Genomic DNA, 25,620 nt, shown 5'->3' with positions numbered 1-25,620 from the left:
AAACTCTGTCCTACCAACACTTGAAAGGCAAAGGCCAGCAGCCCATGGAGCAGAGGCAAAAACTTTGTTTCTAATGATTAACAATAAAAAGCACCACACTCTGAAATCCATCCGCTGTAAACAAAATAGTCCCAGCTCAGGTCTGTTTGTCAATGGCTTTGATGCAGACATCCGAGGGAAAGCTGGACTGGCAGGCAAGAGTACTATTAAGAGAAGCTGCGAATAAACAAACGAGAAATCTTTTTGGTTGGACTTGTGGTGGTCAGTCAACTTGTCTTGAAGTTTCCCTCCCTCAAATAACTGAGCGTCACTCCCTCGCAGGTTGCCGGTGCAGTGGGAAGCACTGGCGGAGTGATACTCAAATTCCCCAGCCCCGGCGGGGAGGGGGCAGTGCAGGGAAGAGAGCGAGGAAAGTAGATTTGTAGGACATTGAGTGAGGAAAGTTTGCAAGTCCCAACAGAAGGCAAAGTGCTCCTGAGAGATCGGCTTTGGGGAGGGGAGGGGGAGGGAAGAACAGCTTTCTTTTCTTGTTCTTGCTCTCTCTCTCTCTCTCTCTCTCTCTCTCTCTCTCTCTCTCTCTCTTATTTTAATCGCTCCCCTCTTATAAATCTCTTCCCCCAAGTGCACCAGCATAAGCGGGACACTCACTGTCCCCTTTCTAGCTCTCTTCCCAATAACACTTCAAGATTATGTCAATCGGTCTGAAGGAACCTGGGATTCCCTGCGGGTGCTGACGGAGCTGCAGGAGCCAGAGAAGAATGCAAGTGCGTGGAGTGTGCCTGGCTGCCGGCTGGTTCTTACTGGCCCTGTGTCTGTGGGGGCAGCCCGCAGAGGCTGCGGTAAGTCCTCCCTCCCGCCCCATCCCTGCTAGCTCCAACAGAAACCACTGGAGCCTTTACCTTCCCTACTCTTTGACCTTGACCAGGGAAGTCAAAATTGGCTTTAAGTAGAAAGAAATATAATTCCCAACTCTGGTCTGAGGGAAAATTCCAAGTGTTTAAAAACAGGGCCGCTTACTTCTCTGTAGCTACCTCTTCAGGGGCAAGAGTGGAGCCCGGAGTGGGCAGAGGGTGTGGGAGGCACATTAATGGGTCACTGGGCTCTGGAGGAAGGATATTTAAAACTTTTCTTCCTCTCTATCCCCCACCTAGGGTAGCTGACTACCAGCTAGCTTTTTTCACTACTTGGACCCAGCCCAAGCACGATTTAACCTTGGTTTATAGATTAAAATTTGGTTCCTCTAAAATTGAACTGTGGTCAGTGTGGTAATAGCCTTGATGGAGTTCTTCTCTTGGCATATGCTCTTTTCTTAAGCCACATGAACCCACCCCCAACCCCAGGTTTGTAAAATTCTGCCCTGTTTTCTGACCTGTTGACATCATTCTTTTACAAAAGATAAAATAACATATCAACCAGGACGAAGTAAAGAAGCATACATAGCCTTATGCTTCAGGAGTTTTACACATTAAAAAAAAGTTATGGTTTTCTGTTGGCTTGCACTTTTTAAACTCATAAAGGCACCTGAACAACTTGAGAGTTTGCCTTCCAACCATTTAAAGGACAAGAAGTCTCAGTTTTTCAATGGGAATGAGCTCTATGGGTTAGAAGAGTGGGGGAGGATGCTCACACGAAATGACAGAGCAAAAAGTTCCACTTGCCTTTAGGAATGTAGACTGGATACCACAGTCTGTTCCTGAGCAGGGAATCTGGGTAGTCCCAACACCCACTCTCCTTCTGGAGATAAGAGGTAAATGCAAAGGAATGAAGGGCTTTGCTGCAGAAAATGTTCTCCAGTTTGAAGTCCACCCTACTTAATTTCATATAAACTGTGAACAACTAAATGTGTGACAAATTATTTAAGTATTATATTTGAGTACACATAATGGATGTTTAAAACCACTTAAATATGGCATCATAGCTTAGGCCTTCACATGGTTGAGTGACTATCAATCCTTTAGATGCAGCTACAATATTACAGACATCTGGGTCTATATCAAAGTTAGCTGACAGGCTTCCTTTTGGACTCAGCACACCTCAAATCGCATTGCCCTCTGCATATGCTAGAAAAACTGTGTATACTGCTGGTACAAAAAGTAACTTTTATGTTATTGTAATCACAACATAATTATGATAAAAAATCTGCTGGAAAACTTGCACATATAAAATGTTTTAGTTATGCATACTATCATTTTCCTCTATCAAAGTAGATATACAACTTAATAATGTTCTTTTGGTGCAGAGCATTTTTGATGGGGTATGGTTTCTACAGTTGATATGGCTAAAGATGGTTAGAATAAATTATAATTGGGCTATAGAAAATAGTTCATTTGAAGCTCATCTTAGTGCCTATAGTTTATAGCATTTGCCCTATGGGCAAAAACTTTGTGGATGACTTCTGAAGCAATCCTTCCTCTTCGTGATCTTGCTAGTAATAAATATGCACTAGTTACCATTTATACTAGTGTGTATAACAACACCGCATGCCAATTTAAGTTCATTTATATTAAAAATAAGACTTTTTGTTTGACAAAACTTATGTGCAAGCTTACTTTTGTCTTCTTAAAGTAACAAGTGTTTGTGAAGTAATTGGAATTTTCCCCCTCCTATACAGTTTTTAAAGGACTTTTTAGTTCACACTTTCCTATGGTTAGAATTTTGTTCCTCTTTCAAATCTAGGGGTTTGTTGTTCCTTCCTCACAAATAAATGCCCTAGTTAAAGGAAAGTTTTAATCATCTCAAAAGTATGAATGGTATCTGCTCTCCATACTTGCGCTGGGGTTATTGGCCACCTTCTCCAGAGTGCTGTGGTTGGCTTAGTTTTTCACCAATGTCGTCTAATATGGAGGCTTTTCTATCAGGAAGAACATTACTTCTTAAATTAATTTACTTTTTCATAGTTATATGACTTTACTATCTCTGGAGTCATGCCAAATTTAGATAACAAAAATACGTGAACTTTTTTTTTTAAGCTAGAATGTTCGCTAGGTAGAATACAATAACCCAGGTATTGAATGGTCAGCAGCAAGAAAACAGGGCAACTTTAGTCTGGAAGGATCATTTTTAGTGATAGAAAAAAATCATGTTTTTAAATGTTAAGGTGACTATGGCTATACAAACTCTGTCAAAGAGATAAGCTTGTATATTTAATATGTCTATAAATAATATGGAGAATTATACTACTTCTAGCATACAAATGTTTGTGAGTTATTTTTGTTTTTCTTGGAAGTTATAGTATTATTTCTACAATTTAAACCATACTGTGTACCTTGTGACCATTTATAAGAACTTGTCAAGTGTAAGAGCAAGGCTTTTGGCCATGATTTTTTTTTCTGTGAAATGTTCTATTCTATAAAAAAATGGTCATCTTGCTTTCATTATTGTTTGTGTTTACATTGTTCAGTGTTTATTATGTGCTAAGTACTATGCTAGGATAGTAAGACAAATTTTGATATTTAGTCCTTTATGTGATAGTAGGGATTGAACCCAAGGTTCCACGTGTACTGAATTTGCTCTGTGATTTGTTTTCTTAAGAGAGTATTAATGTATTGTGTGTGTGTGTGTGTGTGTGTGTGTGTGTGTGTGTATCAAGAGTTACTTACTAGATGAGAAAACTATAAAACAGAGGTTAAGCAACTTGCTAAAAATCACATAGGTTGTGAATTATAGTGCTGGGAATTTCAAATTCAGAGTTTGCCACTAAGTCTCTTATATTGTCTCCTTTGAATGTAATCTATAGAATTATGCTATGTTAACGTATATATGAATCTATATTACATTTTTTAGGCACAGAAGATGCAATGTTTGTGATAATGGGGTTTGCATCTATTACTGCTTATTTTATGTTAAGTAGTATAGCATAATGTAAATAAATTTACTTTCTAAAGATTAATTTGATCTCTATGTCTATGCAGAATGAAATAGTTTAAATGCAATCTAAAAGCAATCACAGGTTAAATGATTTTATGTAATCTCAATAAAATTTAGATTTATAAAACACCTACAACTCATGATAGATGATTTTTCCATGAAAATAATTGACCTGTGTTTCTTTTAAGCTTCCTCAGTTAGTTTGAAGTATGCAGAAATGTCCAGAAATATTCCTGTTGTCATAAATAGGAAATATATGGTGGTACAGTCTTGTCAAAAATGATCAATTCACTTTGTTGTTTTTTACTAACTTACCTACACCTTCATATGTTGCTTTGTTCACTCAACCATCTATTTTTATATGTATTGTTTTGTAGTTTTAATAATCAAATTCAGGACATTGCGCCCACTATCCAAACACTTTACAATATACCCCACCCCCAGCTCTGTGTCTACAGTATTATGTATATATTTCTGTATGTACCCATTGTGTTATTTTTTTTAAGAGTGCATAATTTTCCGTGTTTTTACTTGACTGTTGCTGTTTGCAAGATATGATACTCTTTTCACCTTGGATTACCCTTGACAGATTGGTTAGAATAGTGTCTGCCAAATTTGTCCACTACAAAGTCATTTTCTTTCCTTTATGAATAAGCTGATCTTATTAGACTGTACAGGGTGATATTGGGAGAGAGTCTAGGAAGCCAAATAATCTATATCTCATGATAGTTTCTTCAGAAATTCTAGCATCTGTTAATGTTTCTGGCATTAGTGATTGTTGTAGTTAAATTTGCCAAAGGTGCTTTCAATTTTCAAAAAATTTCTACACAAAAATATCAAATTTTACTATAATACATTTTCACTGTTTTAAATTTACTATATAATTATTTATTTGATATGTAACAAAATAAATATTTTCTTTATTTTTATTTATAATAAATTATTATTTTATTACAAGTATCTACTGAAATTATTATAAATATATACAGACCTGGAGTCTATTCGCAGCTGTTTCTATATCCTTTAATGTGTTTCCATCAGCTTTGAGCATTTCCTCTATTACTAGCATCATAAAATGGTCATCTCCTTTCCTTCTTCTAATTTAGGGACGAGCCAGTTCACCAATGAGTCTATTCTATTAACAAAATAGAGGTATTTAGAAACCAAGGTGTGGATGCTTGGCATGATCATTGTGATTGAACTGTCATTTTATAGCCCTTTCAGCAGACAAGCCTAGGAAATACACACTATCTTAGTTTTATCTATAATCCTATCACACACACACACACACACACACAGCTGTAGGCAATGTACCTAAATGGAACAGTACATACATATGAATATTTGCTTCTGACTTCAATCTATTAGAAGCTTTCTATATGTTGAAATTATAATTCATAACAATATCTCAAATTGTAGTTAAATATCACTGAATAAACACACATATTTGCTGTGGTGGGATCTCTTGTTTTGGGAGTTTTGGGGAGAGGATAAGGGAGATGCTGGGAATTGAACCCCAGAATCTTGAACATGCTAAACAAGTCCTTCTGCAGTTAGCTACAACCTCATCTACAACTTGCTAAGTCTGTTCCATTCATTCTCTACATGGCTTTAAAGGCACATCATGATATTTCCTGTGATTCAGCTTTCTTGTACATTACTTTTTACAGTATACTCTTTTTTTTTCTGGTTCTGTGATATGCATTTATTTTTTTAATTTTTTAATATTTTTTATTACATATTTTCCTCAATTACATTTCCAATGCTATCCCAAAAGTCACCCATAGCGCCCCCCAATTCCCTACCCACCCATTCCCATTCTTTTGGCCCTGGCATTCCCCTATATTGGGGAATATAACGTTTGCAAGTCCAATGGGCCTCTCTTTCCAGTAATGGCCAACTAGGCCATCTTTCGATACATATGCAGCTAGAGACAAGAGCTCTGGGGTACTGGTTAGTTCATCATGTTGTTCCAACTATAGGGTTGCAGATCCCTTTAGCTCCTTGGGTACTTTCTCTAGCTTCTCCATTGGGAGCCCTGTGATCCATCCAATAGCTGACTGTGAGGATCCACTCCTGTGTTTGCTAGGCCCCGGCATCATCTCACATGAGACAACTATATTTGGGTCCTTTCAGCAAAATCTTGCTAGTGTATGCAATGGTGTCAGCATTTAGAAGCTGATTATGGGATGGATCCCTGGATACGGCAGTCTCTAGATGGTCCATCCTTTCATTGCAGCTCAAACTTTGTCTCTGTAACTCCTTCCATGGATGTTTTGTTCCCAATTCTAAGAAGGGGCACAGTGTCCACACTTTGGTCTTCATTCTTCTTGAGTTTCATGCGTTTAGCAAATTGTATCTTATATCTTGGGTATCCTAAGTTTTGGGCTAATATCCACTTATCAGTGAATATATATTGTGTGAGTTCCTTTGTGATAGTGTTACCTCACTCAAGATGATGCCCTCCAGGTCCATCCATTTGGCTAGGAATTTCATAAATTCATTCTTTTTAATAGCTGAGTAGTACTCCATTGTGTAAATGTACCATAATTTCTGTATCCATTCCTCTGTTGAGGGACATCTGGGTTGTTTCCAGCTTATGGCTATTATAAATAGGGCTGCTATGAACATAGTGGAGCATGTGTCCTTTTTACCGGTAGGGACATCTTCTGGATATATGCCCAGGAGAGGTATTGCTGGATCCTCCGGTAGTACTATGTCCAATTTTCTGAGGAACCGCCAGACTGATTTCCAGAGTGGTTGTACAAGCTTGCAATCCCACGAACAATGGAGGAGTGTTCCTCTTTCTCCACATCCTCGCCAACATCTGCTGTCACCTGAATTTTTGATCTTAGCCATTCTGACTGGTGTGAGGTGGAATCTCAGGGTTGTTTTGATTTGCATTTCCCTGATGATTAAGGATGTTGAACATTTTTTCAGGTGCTTCTCTGCCATTCGGTATTCCTCAGGTGAGAATTCTTTGTTCAGTTCGGAGCCCCATTTTTTCATGGGGTTGTTTGATTTTCTGGAGTCCACCTTCTTGAGTTCCTTATATATATTGGATATTAGTCCCTTATCTGATTTAGGATAGGTAAAGATACTTTCCCAATCTGTTGGTGTTTTTTTTGTCTTATTGATGGTGTCTTTTGCCTTGCAGAAGCTTTACAGTTTCATGAGGTCCCACTTGTCAATTCTCGATCTTACAGCACAAGCCATTGCTGTTCTATTCAAGAATTTTTCCCCTGTGCCCATATCTTCAAGGCTTTTCCCCACATTCTCCTCTATAAGTTTCAGTGTCTCTGGTTTTATGTGAAGTTCCTTGATCCACTTAGACTTGACCTTAGTACAAAGAGATTGGAATGGATCGATTTGCATTCTTCTACATGTTAACAACCAGTTGTGCCAGCACCATTTGTTGAAAATGCTGTCTTTCTTCCACTGGATGGTTTTAGCTCCCTTGTCGAAGATCAAGTGACCATAGGTGTGTGGGTTCATTTCTGGGTCTTCAATTCTATTCCATTGGTCTATTTGTCTGTCACTATACCAGTACCATGCAGTTTTTATCACAATTGCTCTGTAGTAAAGCTTTAGGTCCGGCATGGTGATTCCACCAGAGGTTCTTTTATCCTTGAGAAGAGTTTTTGCTATCCTAGGTTTTTTGTTATTCCAGATGAATTTGCAGATTGCACTTTCTAATTCGTTGAAGAATTGATTTGGAATTTTGATGGGGATTGCATTGAATCTGTAGATTGCTTTTGGCAAGATAGCCATTTTTACAATGTTGATCCTGCCAATCCATGAGCATGGGAGATCTTTCCATCTTCTGAGATCTTCTAGAATTTCTTTCTTCAGAGACTTGAAGTTTTTATTATACAGATCTTTCACTTCCTTAGGTAGAGTCACGCCAAGATATTTTATATTATTTGTGACTATTGAGAAGGGTGATGTTTCCCTAATTTCTTTCTCAGCATGTTTATTCTTTGTGTAGAGAAAGGCCATTGATTTGTTTGAGTTAATTTTATATCCAGCTACTTCACCGAAGCTGTTTATCAGGTTTAGGAGTTCTCTGGTGGAATTTTTTGGGTCACTTATATATACTATCATATCATCTGCAAAAAGTGATATTTTGACTTCATCTTTTCCAATTTGTATCCCTTTGATCTCCTTTTGTTTGTCGAATTGCTCTGGCTAGGACTTCAAGTACAATGTTGAATAGGTATGGAGAAAGTAGACAGCCTTGTCTAGTCCCTGATTTTAGAGGGATTGCTTCAAGCTTCCCACCATTTACTTTGATGTTGGCTACTGGTTTGCTGTAGATTGCTTTTATCATGTTTAGGTATGGGCCTTGAATTCCTGATCTTTCCAAGACTTTTATCATGAATGGGTGTTGGATCTTGTCAAATGCTTTTTCCGCATCTAACGAGATGACCATGTGGTTTTTGTCTTTGAGTTTGTTTATATACTGGATTACGTTGATGGATTTCTGTATATTGAAGCATCCCTGCATCCCTGGGATGAAACCTACTTGGTCAGGATGGATGATTGTTTTGATGTGTTTTTGGATTCGGTTAGCAAGAACTTTATTGAGGATTTTTGCATCAATATTCATAAGGGATATTGGTCTGAAGTTTTCTATCATTGTTGGGTCTTTTTGTGGTTTAGGTATCAGAGTAATTGTGGCTTCATAGAATGAGTTTGGTAGAGTACCTTCTGTTTCTATTTTGTGGAATAATTTGTGAAGAACTGGGATTAGATCTTCTTTGAAGGTCTGATAGAACTCTGCACTAAACCCATCTGGTCCTGGGCTTTTTTTGGTTGGGAGACTGTTAATGACTGCTTCTATTTCTTTGGGGGATATAGGACTGTTTAGATCATTAACCTGATCTTGATTCAACTTTGGTACCTGGTATCTGTCTAGGAACTTCTCCATTTCATCCAGGTTCTCCAGTTTTGTTGAGTATAGCCTTTGGTAGAAGGATCTGATGTTGTTTTGGATGTCTTCAGGATCTGTTGTTATGTCTCCATTTTCATTTCTGATTTTGTTAATTAGGATGCTTTCCCTGTGCCCTCTAGTGAGTCTGGCTAAGGGTTTATCTATCTTGTTAATTTTCTGAAAGAACCAGCTCCTTGATTGGTTGATTCTATGAAGAGTTCTTCTTGTTTCCACTTGGTTGATTTCGCCCATGAGTTTGATTATTTCCTGCCGTCTACTCCTCTTGGGTGAATTTGCTTTCTTTTGTTCTAGTGCTTTTAGGTGTGTTGTCAAGCTGCTAATGTGTGCTCTCTCTAGTTTCTTTTTGGAGGCACTCAGAGCTATGAGTTTTCCTCTTAGAAATGCTTTCATTGCGTCCCATAAGTTTGGGTATTTTGTGGCTTCATTTTCATTGAACTCTAAAAAGTCCTTAATTTCTTTCTTTATTCCTTCCTTGACCAAGGTATCATTGAGAAGAGTGTTGTTCAGTTTCCACGTGAATGTTGGCTTTCTATTCTTTATTTTGTTATTGAAGATCAGCCTTAGTCCATGGTGATCTGATAGGATGAATGGGACAATTTCAATATTTTTGTATCTGTTGAGGCCTGTTTTGTGACCAATTATGTGGTCAATTTTGGAGAAGGTACCATGAGGTGTTGAGAAGAAGGTATATCCTTTTGTTTTAGGATAGAATGTTCTGTAGATATCTGCCAGATCCATTTGTTTCATAACTTCTGTTAGTTTCACTGTGTCCCTGTTTAGTTTCTGTTTCCATGATCTGTCCATTGGTGAAAGTGGTGTGTTGAAGTCTCCCACTATTATTGTATGAGGTGCAATGTGTGCTTTGAGATTTACTAAAGTTTCTTTAATGAATGTGGCTGCCTTTGTATTTGGAGCATAGATATTCAGGATTGATAGTTCCTCTTGGAGGATTTTACCTTTGATGAGTATGAAGTGCCCCTCCCTGTCTTTTTTGATGACTTTGGGTTGGTAGTCAATCTTATCAGATATTAGAATGGCTACTCCAGCCTGTTTCTTCCTACCATTTGCTTGGAAAATTGTTTTCCAGCCTTTCATTCTGAGGTAGTGTCTATGTTTTTCTCTGAGATGAGTTTCCTGTAAACAGCAAAATGTTGGGTCTTGTTTGTGTAGCCAGTTTGTTAGTCTATGTCTTTTTATTGGGGAGTTGAGTCCATTGATATTAAGAGATATTAAGGAAAAGTAATTGTTGTTTCCTGTTATTTTTGTTGTTAAAGTTGGCATTCTGTTCTTGTGGCTGTCTTCTTTTAGGTTTGTTGAGGGATTACCTTCTTGTTGTTTCTAGGGAGTGGTTCCCGTCCTTGTATTGTTTTTTTCCTGTTATTATCCTTTGATGGGCTGGATTCATAGAGAGATAATGTGTGAATTTGGTTTTGTTGTGGAATAGTTTGGTTTCTCCCTCTATGTTAATTGAGAGTTTGGCTGGGTATAGTAGCCTGGGCTGGAATTTGTGTTCATTTAGTGTCTGTATAACATCTGTCCAGGATCTTCTGGCTTTCATAGTCTCTGGTGAGAAATCTGGTGTAATTCTGATAGGCTTTCCTTTATATGTTACTTGGCCTTTTTCTCTTACTGTTTTTAGTATTCTATCTTTATTTAGTGCATTTGTTGTTCTGATTATTATGTGTCGGGAGGTATTTCTTTTCTGGTCCAGTCTATTTGGAGTTCTGTAGGCTTCTTGTATGTTCATGGGCATCTCTTTCTTTGGATTTGGGAAGTTTTCTTCTATAATTTTGTTGAAGATGTTTGCTGGTCCTTTGAGTTGAAAATCTTCATTCTCATCCACTCCTATTATCCGTAGGTTTGGTCTTCTCATTGTGTCCTGTATTTCTTGGATGTTTTGAGTTAGGATCTTTTTGCATTTTACATTTTCCTTGATTGTTGTGCCGATGTTCTCTATGGAATCTTCTGCACCTGAGATTCTCTCTTCCATCTCTTGTATTCTGTTGCTGATGCTCATATCTATGGTTCCAGATTTCTTTCCTAGGGTTTCTATCTCCAGTTGTCTTAGTCAGGGTTTCTATTCCTGCACAAACATCATGACCAAGAAGCAAGTTGAGGAGGAAAGGGTTTATTCGGCTTACACTTCCATGCTGCTGTTCATCACCAAAGGAAGTCAGGACTGGAACTCAGATAGGTCAGGGAGCAGGAGCTGATGCAGAGGCCATGGAGGGATGTTCTTTACTGGCTTGCCTCCTCTGGCTTGCTCAGCCTACTCTCTTATAGAACCCAAGACTACCAGCCCAGGGATGGTCCCACCCACAAGGGGCCTTTCCCCCTTGATCACTAATTGAGAAAATGCCTTACAGTTGGATCTCATGGAGGCATTTCCTCAACTGAAGCTCCTTTCTCTGTGATAACTCCAGCTGTGTCAAGTTGACACAAAAATAGCCAGTACAATTGACTCCTTGTCAACTTGACACACAAACACATCACTAGTAAGCCTCAACCCTTACATTCTTATTCATCCCCAAGATCTAAATAACTTTAAAAGTCCCACAGTCTTTACATATTCTTAAAATTTCAATCTCTTTAAAATAACCATCTCTTTTAAAATCCAAAGTCTTTTTACAATTAAAAGTCTCTTAACTGTGGGCTCCACTAAAACAGTTTCTTCCTTCAAGAGGGAAAATATCAGGGCACAGTCACAATCAAAGCAAAAATCAATCTCCAACCGTCCAACGTCTGGGATCCAACTCACGATCTTCTGGGCTCCTCCAAGGGCTTGGGTCACTTCTCCAGCCATGCCCTTTGTAGCACACACGTCGTCCTCTGGGCTCCAGATGCCTGTACTCCACTGCTGCTGCTGCTCTTGGTGGTCATCTCGTGGTACTGGCATCTCCAAAACACTGCATGACCCCTTCAGTCCTGGGCCTTCAATTGCAACTGGGGCTGCACCTTCACCAACGGCCTTCCATGGCCTCTCACAGTGCCGAGCCTGAGCTGCTATGTGACCCCTTCATGCCTTCAAAACCAGTACCACCTGGGTGACCCTTACACATTACCAAGTCCCACTGCAGAAGGAGTACAACCTTGCCTATCTCTGGAACACAGCCTCTTTGTGCTTTCAGAAAACACTTCCCAGAAGATGTCACCTCAACGATGCTGGTCTCTTCTTAATCACCGCTAATTTCTTAGCTCCAGCTAACCAGCATCAATAGTCCCAGTAATGCAAAGTTTTTGCTTTAGTAGTTCTGGTATCTTGTTAACCACAGCTGATTCTTCAGCCCCAGCTAACCAGAACTACAAAATCTTCACAATAAAAACAGCAAAGGCCCTGAAGAGAGTCTTTAATTTTCCCCCTGAAATTTCACAAACCAGGCCTCCATCTTCTGCACTGTTCTCAGCATTATCTTCCAAGCTCCTACACAACATCTGACAGAGCTCTTAACAACGAATGGATCTTCAAGCCCAAAGTTCCAAAGTCCTTCCACAGTCCTCCCCAAAACATGGTCAGGTTGTCACAGGAATACCCCACTCCCAGTACCAATTTGTCTTAGTCAGGGTTTCTATTCCTGCACAAACATCATGACCAAGAAGCAAGTTGAGGAGGAAAGGGTTTATTCGGCTTACACTTCCATGCTGCTGTTCATCACCAAAGGAAGTCAGGACTGGAACTCAGATAGGTCAGGGAGCAGGAGCTGATGCAGAGGCCATGGAGGGATGTTCTTTACTGGCTTGCCTCCTCTGGCTTGCTCAGCCTACTCTCTTATAGAACCCAAGACTACCAGCCCAGGGATGGTCCCACCCACAAGGGGCCTTTCCCCCTTGATCACTAATTGAGAAAATGCCTTACAGTTGGATCTCATGGAGGCATTTCCTCAACTGAAGCTCCTTTCTCTGTGATAACTCCAGCTGTGTCAAGTTGACACAAAAATAGCCAGTACACCAGTGTTGCCTCATTTTGGGTTTTCTTTATTGTGTCTACTTCCCTTTTTAGGTCTAGTATGGTTTTGTTCATTTCCATCATCTGTTTGGATGTGTTTTCCTGTTTTTCTGTAAGGACTTCTACCTGTTTGATTATGTTATCCTGTTTTTCTTTAAGGACTTGTAACTCTTTAGCCATGTTCTCCTGTAATTCTTTAAGTGAGTTATTAAAGTCCTTCTTGATGTCCTCTACCATCATCATGAGATATGCTTTTAGATCCGTGTCTAGCTTTTCAGGTGTGTTGGGGTGCCCTGGACTGGGCGAATTGGGAGTGCTGGGTTCTGATGATGGTGAGTGGTCTTGGTTTCTGTTAGTAGGATTGATTATTACATTTACCTTTCGCCATCTGGTAATCTCTGGGGTTAGTTGTTATCGTTGTCACTGTTTAAAGATTGGAGCAGACTCTGTGTTCCACTCACCTGAAGTCTCAAAATCCTGTGGCGGGTGTTGTGGGTAGCTGGGGGGTGTCAGCCGACCCTGCGCTGTAGGTACCCTGGTGCTGGTCAGACCGGAAGAGGCCTGTGGCCCTACTCAGGCCGGTTTTCTGCTTCCCTAACTAATGCAGTCTCAGGTCCCGCGTGCAATTGGATTGGAGCAGAAGCTGTGTTCCACTCACCAGAAGTCTTAAGATCCTGTGGCAGGTGTTGTGGGTAGCTGGCGAGTGTCAGCCGACCCTGCGCCCTAGCTACCCTGTGCTGTTCTGACCGGAAGAGGCTTGTGGCCCTACTCAGGCCGGATTTCTGCCTCCCCAACCAAAGCAGTCTCAGGTCCTGCATGCTTGGACTGGAGCAGAAGCTGTGTTCCACTCACCAGAAGTCTCAAAATTCTGTGGTGGGTGTCGTGGGTAGCTGGCGGGTGTCAGCCGACCCTGCGCTGTAGCTACCCTGGTGCTGGTCAGGCCGGAAGAGGCCTGTGGCCCTACTCAGGCCGGTTTTCTGCTTCCCTATCTAATGCAGTCTCAGGTCCTGCGTGCAAGTGTATTGGAGCAGAAGCTGTGTTCCACTCACCAGAAGTCTTAAGATCCTGTGGTAGGTGTTATGGGTAGTTGGTGAGTGTCAGCCGACCCTGCGCTCTAGCTACTCTGGTGCTGGTCAGGCCGGAAGAGCCCAGTATACTCTTTCCATTGTACCACATGAAAGGTTTTCTAAAACACAGTACAGGATAGATATTTTGGTTCTCTTTCTTGCTTATCAGCTGTTGCTCAGTTCTAACAAAATAATATGTTACATTTTCAGCAGATGCATATTGAACTCCTAATAACAAAAGAGTTCTCTCTCTCTCTCTCTCTCTCTCTCTCTGTGTGTGTGTGTGTTAGACAATTATCAATAAAATTAATATAATTTCCTGCTTTAATGGAGCATTCTTGTTTCTCCATAATACCACAGCATTTGCTGATTATACCTTTCTTTGAACAAATGTAATATTTAGCGTTTTCTAGACTAGTCTGAGCTTGATCATTTTATTTTATAGAATTTTATTTGTTCTCTTTATTATATTATCATTATTTGGAGGCAATAATTATATGCTCCCTATTTAAAGAGTTTTTGCTGACTGTTTTGTCTATGACAAGTGATATTTGATCAACATTGGGAAATTAGAAAATAAGAAAAAATATAATGGAACAAAGAAAAATCTGACTACAATTCTACTAGCAGTCTAGAAATACCTTCTATTACCTTTGGTGATTTTCCTTTTTATATACATAGTTTTTAAAAATAGTTTAAGTATGGGCTCATATATTGTGATTTAATTTTAGTTGTAAAGTTACAAAATCTTTATCTTAGAGTATGAAAATTCTACTTCAAAAACATTAATTTTAAGTAGCTTCTATAAATACAATTTATATTTCTGCAGACCACAATTTATGCATTCAACTTCTTGTTTTCTTGTTAAGGCAGGATCTTTCTACTTAGCCCATTCTTCCCTCCATCTTGCAAACCTTCTGCTCCAGACTTCTGAGTGTTTGAATTACACAATACACCCTTCACTGTCTTCCTACTTTAGTAAGATATATTTTTAAAATTCAAGATTTTCACTATTTTAATCAGTTATTCCATGAACATTTCTTTTTTCTTTTTCTTTTTCTTTATTGTATCTAAGTAGACTGTAGTTGTCTTCAGACACAACAGAAGAGGGGTCAGATCTCATTACAGATAGTTGTGAGCCACCATGTGGTTACTGGGATTTGAACTCAGGACCTCTGGAAGAGCAGTCAGCGCTCTTAACTGCTGAGCCATCTCTCCAGCCCTCCATGAACATTTCTTATTTTGTTTTTTAATCTCTAACTATTACTGCCTCTATCCTGAGTAATTAATGTGTTAAACACTTTTGCTACTTTAATTTTTTGAATCATGAATTAGATGCTAATAATCAGGACACATATCTACACATAAATTATGCGAACTTTTTTTAGCAATGACATTTGTTAAAGAAATAGTGCTGTTTTTACTTTTTAAAAATTATATTCTCTGAACACTAGAGGAAGGCAGGGGTACCCTGAATAGCAAGAGTAAGGATTCTAGGAGGCAGAGGAGAACACAGCATACAAAATCAACTAACCTGAGCTCATATGGGCTCACAAAGACTGAAGTGGCAGTCATGGGACCTGCATGGATCTGTGCTAGGTTCTCTCTGCATAAACTCTGTGGTCGTTTAGCTTGGGGTTTTTGTAGGGTTCCCAAAAGCGTTGGGGAGGTGTCTCTGACTCTTTGCCTCCCCTTGGGACACTGAAGTCTTAATTTGAAAGATTGTGCCTAGTCTTATTGCAATTTGTTATATCATATTAAGTTGATAGCCCTGGGAGGCCTACTAATTTATTTCTAAAGATCTAGGGGAGAGGGTATATTGGAGGGGTGGGAGGAGTGGAGGTATGGGAGGTTTCAGTAAGGATATAACATTTGTAAAGTATAACAATAAAAATAAAAGCATTACAACAGCAAAATGTTATATTTATTTATAATTGACACATAAAGCATATACATAAATATACTGCTGTGTGGTGTTTTAAAATGGCTATTCAGTTTCCCTATGTAATTTCTGCAACCTCTGGAAATTACTCTTTGATTAGCAAATTCTCTGATCTTATTTATAGACTGTGTAGGGGAGATTTTTAGTATGTGTCTTAATGCGCCTTACTTTTTTCACATAACATAACAAATTACATTCCTCCCATGTTGTTGTAAGGACCTGTGTTTGTTCTTTTATATGACTGGATATTATTCAGTGTATATGTGCATTGCTTCTTTTTTCATTATCTAGGAATGGACACTTAGGTTCATTGTATTCTTTATTGTGAACCATGCTGCAGTGAACACTGATGCATAGATGTCACATACAGATTTAATTTGCTTCTGTTATATACTCAGTATTGAGACTGCTGAATCAGATAATAGGTCTACTTTTAATAATTGAAGAATGCCCATACATTCCATAATGGCTGGTTTAACTTGCACTCCACCCAACAATGTTCCAACTGTTGCCTTTTTCTCTGTATCATTGCAAGAACGTACTGGTTTGCGCGCATGCGTGCATGCATACCTGAGTGTGTGCATAGGTGCATGCTTAGGTGTGTGTGCGTATGTGTGTGTGTGTGTGTGTGTGTGCGTGTGTGTGTGTTTGTGTCCGTGTCCATGAGCATGCATGCAGAGGATAAAGGAGGGCATTGGGTGCCTTCTTTATTATTTCCATGTATTTTTTGAGACAGAGTCTCTTGCTGAACCTGAAGTTCAAATTTTGGGTAAGGCTGGTCACTGCATTTCTTGCATCCTCCTGACTACATTTCTCAGTTTGTGAGTTATAGGCATGCAAAGTCATTCTTGGCATTTTGTGGCTGCCTAGAATCTGAAACAAGGTCCCTGAGCTTTCATAGCAAGCACTCTTATCCAGTAGGTCATATCCCAGCCCCCCCCTGCCTTGTTTCTTTAAGACAGGATCTCATTCTGTAGCCCAGGCTGACCTCAAGATCATGTGATATTCTCCTTTTTGCCCCTCAAGTTCCTGGATTACAAATATGCTCAGTTTTTATCTGGATTAATTGATTTTGTTCTACTGGATTTTAGAACTCATTATATATTCTAAATATTAACCACTTGTGTGATATATCCATGTAAATTATCTTGTCTCACTCTGTATAGTATCTATTTATTCTCATGATTGTTTCATTCCTATACCTAAAGATTTTGGATTATATAATGCTTAGTCTTTCCTTATGTGTGAATGTTTATGTGAGTCACACAGAAGTTAACTGTCCAAGGTAAGTTTGTAAATGTGATTAGGACAAGGTTTAAAGCCTTCTGGGATTATGATCTGATCCTGAGATTATTCCATACATGTTAAAACAGAACAATCAAAGTATATCAAAAAAAGGTGGGGGTGTGTTTCAGTGGTTAGACTGTTAAATTCTCTCCAACCCCCCATAATTCCAGCTCCAGGAATCCAATACCTTCTGTTTAACTTTATCCCTTCCATAATTCCTCCCTTTGGCCATTTTACTTGTGTCATCATTTAACAACATTTTATTAAAATGATCTAGGGTATTTATTCACAAGGACCTAGATTCAAATTCTGCAAATTTTGCATTCCCTCAGTTTTCTTCCTTAAGTGAAAGAGCCCACCCATTTTAAATGGCACTTTCTTCTACCTATAATAAGGCTATTATGAATCTCAATCCACAAACTGTCTACCTTTCCTAGGGAAGTTTTGTGATGCATCTGGAATGTAAAGCTTTTCTGCCTTCCTCCCTGACTCTTTTCACTACTCCTACACCATTGAAACCTAGAAGGTTTTTCCTTAAGTAGCTGTGTATTTGTCTATTCCCTTTTCTCTCTTTCACCTTACCTTCTGTGCTACTCCAAAAGCTTCACTCTGTTAATCTATGTTATCCTTGAGGCAGTAACAGCAGAATTAAACTTGTCAGGATGTTTGGAACAAGTGGCTCTCTATCCATTTGTACCATTCCTACTTGGTTTTCTCTCTGCGTTTTCTCAATACATAAATGGCTTCATTGCTTGCGTGCCAACTTTGTAGCTTCTACAATTAAAATGTATTCCTCTACAAAGTCACAAACTGTTGTGTAATTACTTCTCCAGGTGGCATTTAAATAGGTGAACTTTAAGTGTCTGAATGATAGGTATCTGCTTTTGCCAAATTACTTTTCAAAATGATTTTACCATATAAACTTCTACCCATAATTTATAAGAGAGCCTAGGAGATAATCTTAAGATTATTTTCTATCTACTACAGGGACTATAGAGTTGATGCTCAATTTACAGCCATTTGGTTGGTTGATTTGGCCCTATCATCTAATGATTTTCTTTTAAAAATGTAATCATTCTATCATTTCATCCCCTTATTTAACATAGCAAACACAGATTGAAAGTCATTTTCCAAAATATATTCTTGTTAATTGACATTATAAATGAATCACCCAGACACTTGACTAAATCTTTATTACAAAATTAGTTTGGGTTTTTTAAGAGAAGAAAATCTTGAAGGGTATTGGAGAGACATCTTTACTGTGATGTCTGTCACATAGGCTCCTTTAATTTTAGGAATCCAGATTCTCATTTTATGCATGAATGCTTGAGTATATTTACCTTCATAATTTGTGCAGGTCCAATTGTCCTTTATTCCTTTAGCAGCTTCTGCTGGCCTTTAACCAAAAGGCAGGATGGTGCCTGCCACTCTGTTGAAATGGGACTCTTGAATCCCTTGTTATTTGCTAATGGAAGACAATCAAAGGCAAATTCTACAAATGAAGCAGGTTTCTACTATAATTAATTCTTTAATTGTTCATTTAGTCACAGAAATCTAGCATTGGTTACAAATGGATATAGAGAGCAAACCATCATTTATAAGGAAATAATAATCTATTTAATCAAATTGCATTTTTCATAGTGAGTAATTAAATAAGACTAAGCAATTAAATCAAAATATTTGAATATTCCTCCTACAAGTAAAAGAATTAGGTTTAATTCTAGAGTTTCTTATAATGTATATAACATTTAGTCAGATATTTGGAGAAAGTGGCCTTAAGAAGGAGAGACTAGGGACTGGAGAAATTGCTCAGTGGTTAAGAACACTGATGGCTCTTCCAGAGGTCCTGAGTTCAATTCCCAGCAGCCACATGGTGGCTCACAACCGTCTGTAAAGGGATCTGATGCCCTCTTCTGGTGTGTGTCTGAAGACAGCTACTGTGTACTCATTTACATAAAATAAATAAATAATTCATTTATAAAAAGAAAAAGAAGACTCTACACAGATACGTGGTGGTGAACATCTTTAAATTCCAATATTCAGGAGGCAGAGACAGGTGGATCTTTCAGAGGCCACCCTATGCCTCTCTAAGCCATGGCCCGAGTTGTCAAGGTACAGGCATGGACATTTTTTAAGTCAACTTAGCAGCTTATAGACATGGAAAAGGGTTGCCTGACTGTATTTTCATTCTCTAGCCATAGTCTGTTAGTCTCACACTCTTAGTAAACGTTGGACTCTGGAAGAGATACTACATTTTCATAAATTGTATCGTTTACCACTAATTTGATATTTGAAGCAAGATCAAATTATTGTATGAATTTGCAGACATGAGTAGATAAAATTTTGTGAGATTAAAATGCACTCACCTGCTAAACTTTTAATAAATGCCATTTACCAAATAATTTTTCTGGTAATTTGAATCCATTTTTTTAAAAGAGGCCAACCTAGTCTATAAGGTAAGTTGTAGGATAGTCAGGAATACACAGAGAAACTCTATTTCATGGACCACTCCCTAAAAAAAACCTGAGACATCATGAAAATTTATGATATTTCCTACATATTCTCTGTAAGACTATTCTTTATTTCTTAAGGAAGGGGAGGTCCTTCTCACGGTCTCACTATCTAATAAATACAATATGATTTCCTTTTGCATGCAAGAAAGATATATTAATGCATTTATATCAGAGTACTTTCTGATTTTAGGGTTGAATGCTTAAATTTTGTGGATTTATTACTCTTTTAAATAAATCTTTTGTAAGAATCTACTAATCCTTTTCCTTTTATGTATATGACTGTATGATGCATATATATATATATATATGCATCATACAGTATATGCAGCATACATATATATATATACATATACATATACATACATGTATATGTTGTTCTTGTTGGGAACCAATTATTAGCCTCTCTGCAAAAAAAATACATGCTCTTAACCACCGAGTCATCTCTCCAGCACTGTAAATAAGTCTTTTAAATGTTACTATGTTTTAATTTTAATATGATGGTGTTAGTTACTGTTTTATTGCTGCGAAAGACACTGTGACCATTGCAAGTCATATAAAATAAAGCATTTATATGAGGACCTCTTTACAGTTTTAGAGGGTTAGTCCATTAGTCCATGATCATCATGGTGGAAAGCAAATAGGCTTGGTGATGGAACAGTAGCTGAGAGCTTTACATCCTGATCAACAGCTAGGAGAGAGTGGAGGGGAGGGGGGCCTGGTTTGGGCCCATCCCCAGAGACACAGCTCCTCCAGCAAGGTCAAATCTCCTCTAACAAGGCCACACCTCTTAATTCTTCCCAAACAGTTCCACTTACTAGGGACCAATCATTTAAATATATGAGCCTGATCCTGAGTGCAGTTCTCATTCAAACTACCACAATGGAACCAAGTGGTAGAAATCTTTAATCTAGTTATTTTAAGATGGCAAGAGAGTCCAGAAACTACAACTTTTGTACTCATTTGCTCTACAGAAAACAACGAAATTATTATACAGAGAACACAAAGAGCTTGGTGAAATATGATGCTAGTGCCATGCAGAGGCAGCTGTGGAAGGTGTCTGTTCAGAAACTTGTCCTAGCTCACAACAGTTTAGTGATTAGAAAGCTGTGCATGTAATTTTGTAATCTTATTTATCTTGGTGGCACAGAGCCAATACCAGACAGAAAGTGGAAATATGGAGTTATGCTTATCTTTTCTGCCACTTTCAATAGAATTTCTAATCAAAGAGTTTGTTCTCCATGCTGGGTATTAAAAGAAACATTCTGAATTTATAAAGCATAGCAGAAGTAGCTGTAAGGTGATCATAGCAATTTTTAAGTTCTAAGGTGGACAAACGTTTATGAAACCAGAATGCTTGTCTTGCACAACATATAGATGGGTTTCTTATTTATAATTTAGTATTAGTAGTTGTTAAGTGAATGCATAGTTTGTCTAGGGAAATATCAATTTATTTGAAATAGGCCCAGAGACATGACCTAAAAAAAAATCAATAGATTAATTTACGGGAACTTTCAATATCAAAACTTTTCTAAAAAGGTATTTTTGTATGTGAGATAAGTCCATTAATCCCAGGAAAGTAAAACACAAAATAGCTACCTAACAACTGCACCAAAACTCAACTTCATGAATCATTTCTCTACAAATTTTATAGTCATATGAATTCATGGATTTTGTATTTATTCTATAGTAATTTTGTATATCTTTCCCCTTTTATTTATTCTTTTCTCACATATTACATCTATGCATGTCTTATATGCACTGTATTAGATTCATATCTGCATGTATTTGAATAGTATGAATAGTATTCAGTTTTTAATTATTAATGCTTAGGAATACAATAGATTTTTACCTATTGACCTATTTGCTGTAGTTTTGGTGAAATTAATTTTAACACATTTTATAGGGTTTTCATCATTATGTGCATGATTATGTCAGCTGTGAATCAATATAAATTTACCAACCCTCCCCCACAGCCTTAACAATAGAACCTAGGACTTTATACATCCTAGGGAAGGTCCCTACCATTGACTCCCAACCCTTAGCTTTCTTTATAGTATTCTCCTTTTGCAACTGCTTTTTTCTCCCTGATTTTATTGTCCACGATATAGTCTTCATAAGAAGTTACCTTTCCTAAGGCTTAAAACAAATTTTCCACAGCTATCCAGTTTTTTTTTTTAATGGCAAAAAGACAAATGTAGAAGGAATTATTGGAGCAAAATCTGCTTCAGCATTAAGAATATTATAGTGTTATCTGTGTTTTATGAAGAGGTTAAAGGTCAATGTTGGGTGTCTTTTTCAATAGATCTCCATACTATATTTTGACATAGAGTAGATGGGTGGCCGGTAAGAATATGGCTATGTCTCGCTTCACATCACCAGTGCTGAGGTTACAGGGTCCTGTCATCAGACCTGTGTTTGACATGAGTGCTGAGGATCCCTGCTTGTGCATCAAACTTGGTACCGACTCAGCCATTTCTCTATTCTTTGCATTTACACTTTTAAACATAAATCCTTCTAATTTGTACAGTCTTACAGCTAGAAGTTGTCATCAATGTGTGAATGCTTGTATGTATGTATATACATATGTATGTATGTGGATATGTGTGTATCTATTTCTATTTACACATCTACTCATACCTATAGTATAAGAATTAGCTCAAGAACAGTGATCATATTACATACTACTATACTTTGCATCATCTAGCAGACTTCCATTAAATTCATGGAAAATAAAAACTTAGGGTTAATTACTTTTCTCATACTCAAAGCATCATTTTTAACTATAGGATAGTGCTCTGTGCTGTGATTTTTATAAAAGGAGAAGATTGGGATCATTCACATAGTTTTATTCTCTATACTTTTTAAAAGAAAATTTCTTCTATTTGATAATATTATAGATAATGAAAAGTTAAACTGCATATGGGTCTCAGATTTGGCTGCTGTTAATAACATTTTAGAGAAACACCATATGCTTTAATTTCTTTTTATGCATTTTATTATTATTATTATTATTATTTACAATCCAGCCATTGAGCCGCCCTGGCTTATTTCTATGAGGAAAATGTATCCTTACATTTCTTTATTTTGACTTAGCTTTATCTCGTAGTGCTTGAAAAATGTCCTATGTTAATATACTTTGAGCCAGTTGAAGTTAATATAGCCTCATGAAGCTTTCTACAATAAAAAGGTATATTTCAGCTTTGTTATCTTTTCTGAGTAGTTTTTCTAGCTGGCTATAAATAGGTCAGTTTGTTCAGGGTCTATACCAATGTTAATTTTCAGATTTTCTTTCTCTTTTTAAAATAATTCAGTCATTTCCTTTTACATGAGATTTTAAAATTTAGCTAAACAGTCTCCTGCCCCATGTTAAATCTTTTATCTTATAAATGTTTATATACCCATTTTGTGAATTTTCTCATTAACACACCATGCTTATTTTCTAAAAACACTTTACAAACTTCATAAGAAGAGAGATAATATATTCCTCCCTTCCTGTTCTCAAAGTTGAGTGATGGATTTGGGTTCAATGTTTTTGCTTTCAGAAAGTATACTCAAGTTATAGGAATTTGGTTAATGGTAAAAAGATTCATTCTTTACAGTAACTTCTCTCAATTCTATTTGCTTGCTGATCTTTTATAGCCTATTTAGGCATTTCCTTTTTCTCCGCAGTTCCAGCAGACTTCTTTTTTGTTACAGTACAAACTCATTAGACCTTATCACTGTCTTCATGCTTTCATTTATGTCTAGAGTATAATGGGAAAACCACAAAGACTAATGTTGGAGACTAACAAGTGATATCGAACTGAAAAGGTCACCATTTTTAGAGGCTGAAAAAAAGGTTCATCCTCAGAGGCTCAGATTTGTTATCCAGACTAATTGACTGCCATTTTTGGATTTGTAGCATGACAGTCTTTCCATTAAGGATGTTGTCTGTGTTACCTATACTCCATTATGCAGAGACAGGGAAAACAGAGATATAGTATTTCTTTAGATGTGTGAGTCATTATAATATGAAATCAGCAATCAATTTACTGAAAAATAATGGCAGATTCAAAATTAGGCATTACTGATTTTTGAGGTACTGTAAACATTATCCTACTCAGGGTATATTTTAAAATCAGACCTCAATTTAATTGGGAAAGACTGGAATTTTTAGTGGTAAAATTGTATTACAGGCTGTACTCTTTCTTAGCTTTGCTTGCATGTCTACTTTTAAAATATATGTCATATGTTCATATTGTTTAGAACATATTTTTAAATTATAAGAATGTTTAAACATCAATAGACTGGGGAAGTATTACAAGAGACAATAGTCTCAATATAAATTCTGACAAAATAAGTTAATAAAAGAAATATACATTCACTAGAACTGTAACTTGGCTGCTTTTAGGTAAAATATTATGGCACTTAAAATTTTAGCTCCTTTTGTAAATTTAGAAAGCCATCTCTCTCTCTCTCACACACACACACACACACACACACACACACACACACACACGCACACACATGCACACATGCACACACACACACACACGTAGTAGATTGACAGTAAATTTTCTATATTATCTTGTATCTAAGTTATTTTTTTAATAGTTGTGACAAAAAATTGTGATCAAGTCAATTTGTAAAACAAAGAGTTTAATTTGTGGCTCAAAGTTTTAAGACCATCATGACAGGGAACTTGGCAGTAGGTAGTCTGGCATTGTTCAGAGGCTCCAGAGCTCTAACTTAGAGCTTATATTTGATCCACAAGCATAAGGCAGGAAGACAGATTGGGAAAGCTCAAAAATCACCTTGAGTGATGCGCCTCCTAATCCTTCCCAAAGAATTCCACCAATTAGAGTACCAAGCATTCTAGTAAATGAGTCTGGGGCAGGGCAACATTCTCATTCAAACAACCACATTCCACTCCCCATATGTCTGTAGCTATATCATAGTGAAAGATGTGTTTAGAACAACTTCAAAAGTCTCACCTCATCATGAAACTTCTCTTTTTTTTTTTTTTTTAAGGAAGGAAGGGTTTATTTGGCTTACACTTTCTTTCTTTTTTTTATTACGTATTTTCCTCAATTACATTTCCAATGCTATCCCAAAAGTCCCCCATACCCTCCCCCCCACTTCCCTACCCACCCATCCCGATTTTTTGGCCCTGGCGTTCCCCTGTACTAGGGCATATAAAGTTTGCATGTCCAATGGGCCTCTCTTTCCAGTGATGGCCGACTAGGCCATCTTTTGATACATATGCAGCTAGAGTCAAGAGCTCCAGGGTACTGGTTAGTTCATATTGTTGTTCCACCTACAGGGTTGCAGATCTCTTTAGCTCCTTGGATACTTTCTCTAGCTCCTCCATTGGGGGCCCTGTGATCCAACCAATAGCTGACTGTGAGCATCCACTTATGTGTTTGGTAGGCCCCTAGTCTCACAAGAGACAGCTATATCAGGGTCCTTTCAGCAAACGCTTGCTAGTGTATGCAATGGTGTTATCGTTTGGAGGCTAATTATGGGATGGATCCCTGGATATGGCAGTCTCTAGATGGTCCATCCTTTTGTCTCAGCTCCAAACTTTGTCTCTGTAACTCCTTCCATGGGTTCGCTGGCGAGGATGTGGAGAAAGAAGAACACTCCTCCATTGTTGGTGGGATTGCCAGCTTGTACAACCACTCTGGAAATCAGTCTGGCGGTTCCTCAGAAAATTGGACATAGTACTACTGGAGGATCCCACAGTACCTCTCCTGGGCATATATCCAGAAGATGTCCCAACTGGTAATAAGGACACATGCTCCACTATGTTCATAGCAGCCTTATTTATAATAGCCAGAAGCTGGAAAGAACCCAGATGCCCCTCAACAGAGGAATGGATACAAAAAATGTGGTACATTTACAGAATGGAGTACTACTCAGCTATTAAAAAGAATGAATTTATGAAATTCCTAGGCAAATGGTTGGACCTGGAGGGCATCATCCTGAGTGATATAACCCAATCACAAAAGAACTCAAATGATATGTACTCACTGATAAGTGGATATTAGCCCAGAAACTTAGTATAC

General features: G+C 37.9%; 1 protein-coding gene across 1 annotated transcript in view; it reads left to right on the top strand.

Moving 5' to 3' along the window:
• Positions 1-394: 394 nt before the first annotated feature.
• The window catches only part of Col4a5 (collagen type IV alpha 5 chain), a 223,851-nt gene continuing 198,625 nt past the window's right edge, over positions 395-25,620 (top strand). Inside the window, exon 1 of the mRNA XM_021152696.3 lies at positions 395-839. Coding sequence (XP_021008355.1) covers positions 759-839 — 81 coding nt within the window. The 5' untranslated portion in view covers positions 395-758. The remainder of the gene's footprint in view (positions 840-25,620) is intronic.

Source organism: Mus caroli, unplaced genomic scaffold, assembly GCF_978045245.1.
Source record: "Mus caroli unplaced genomic scaffold, Mus_caroli_1 scaffold_5, whole genome shotgun sequence".
Classification (NCBI taxonomy): Eukaryota; Metazoa; Chordata; class Mammalia; order Rodentia; family Muridae; genus Mus; species Mus caroli.
The sequence above is the reverse complement of the archived record's forward strand: the minus strand, read 5'-3'. Positions and strand labels throughout refer to the sequence as shown.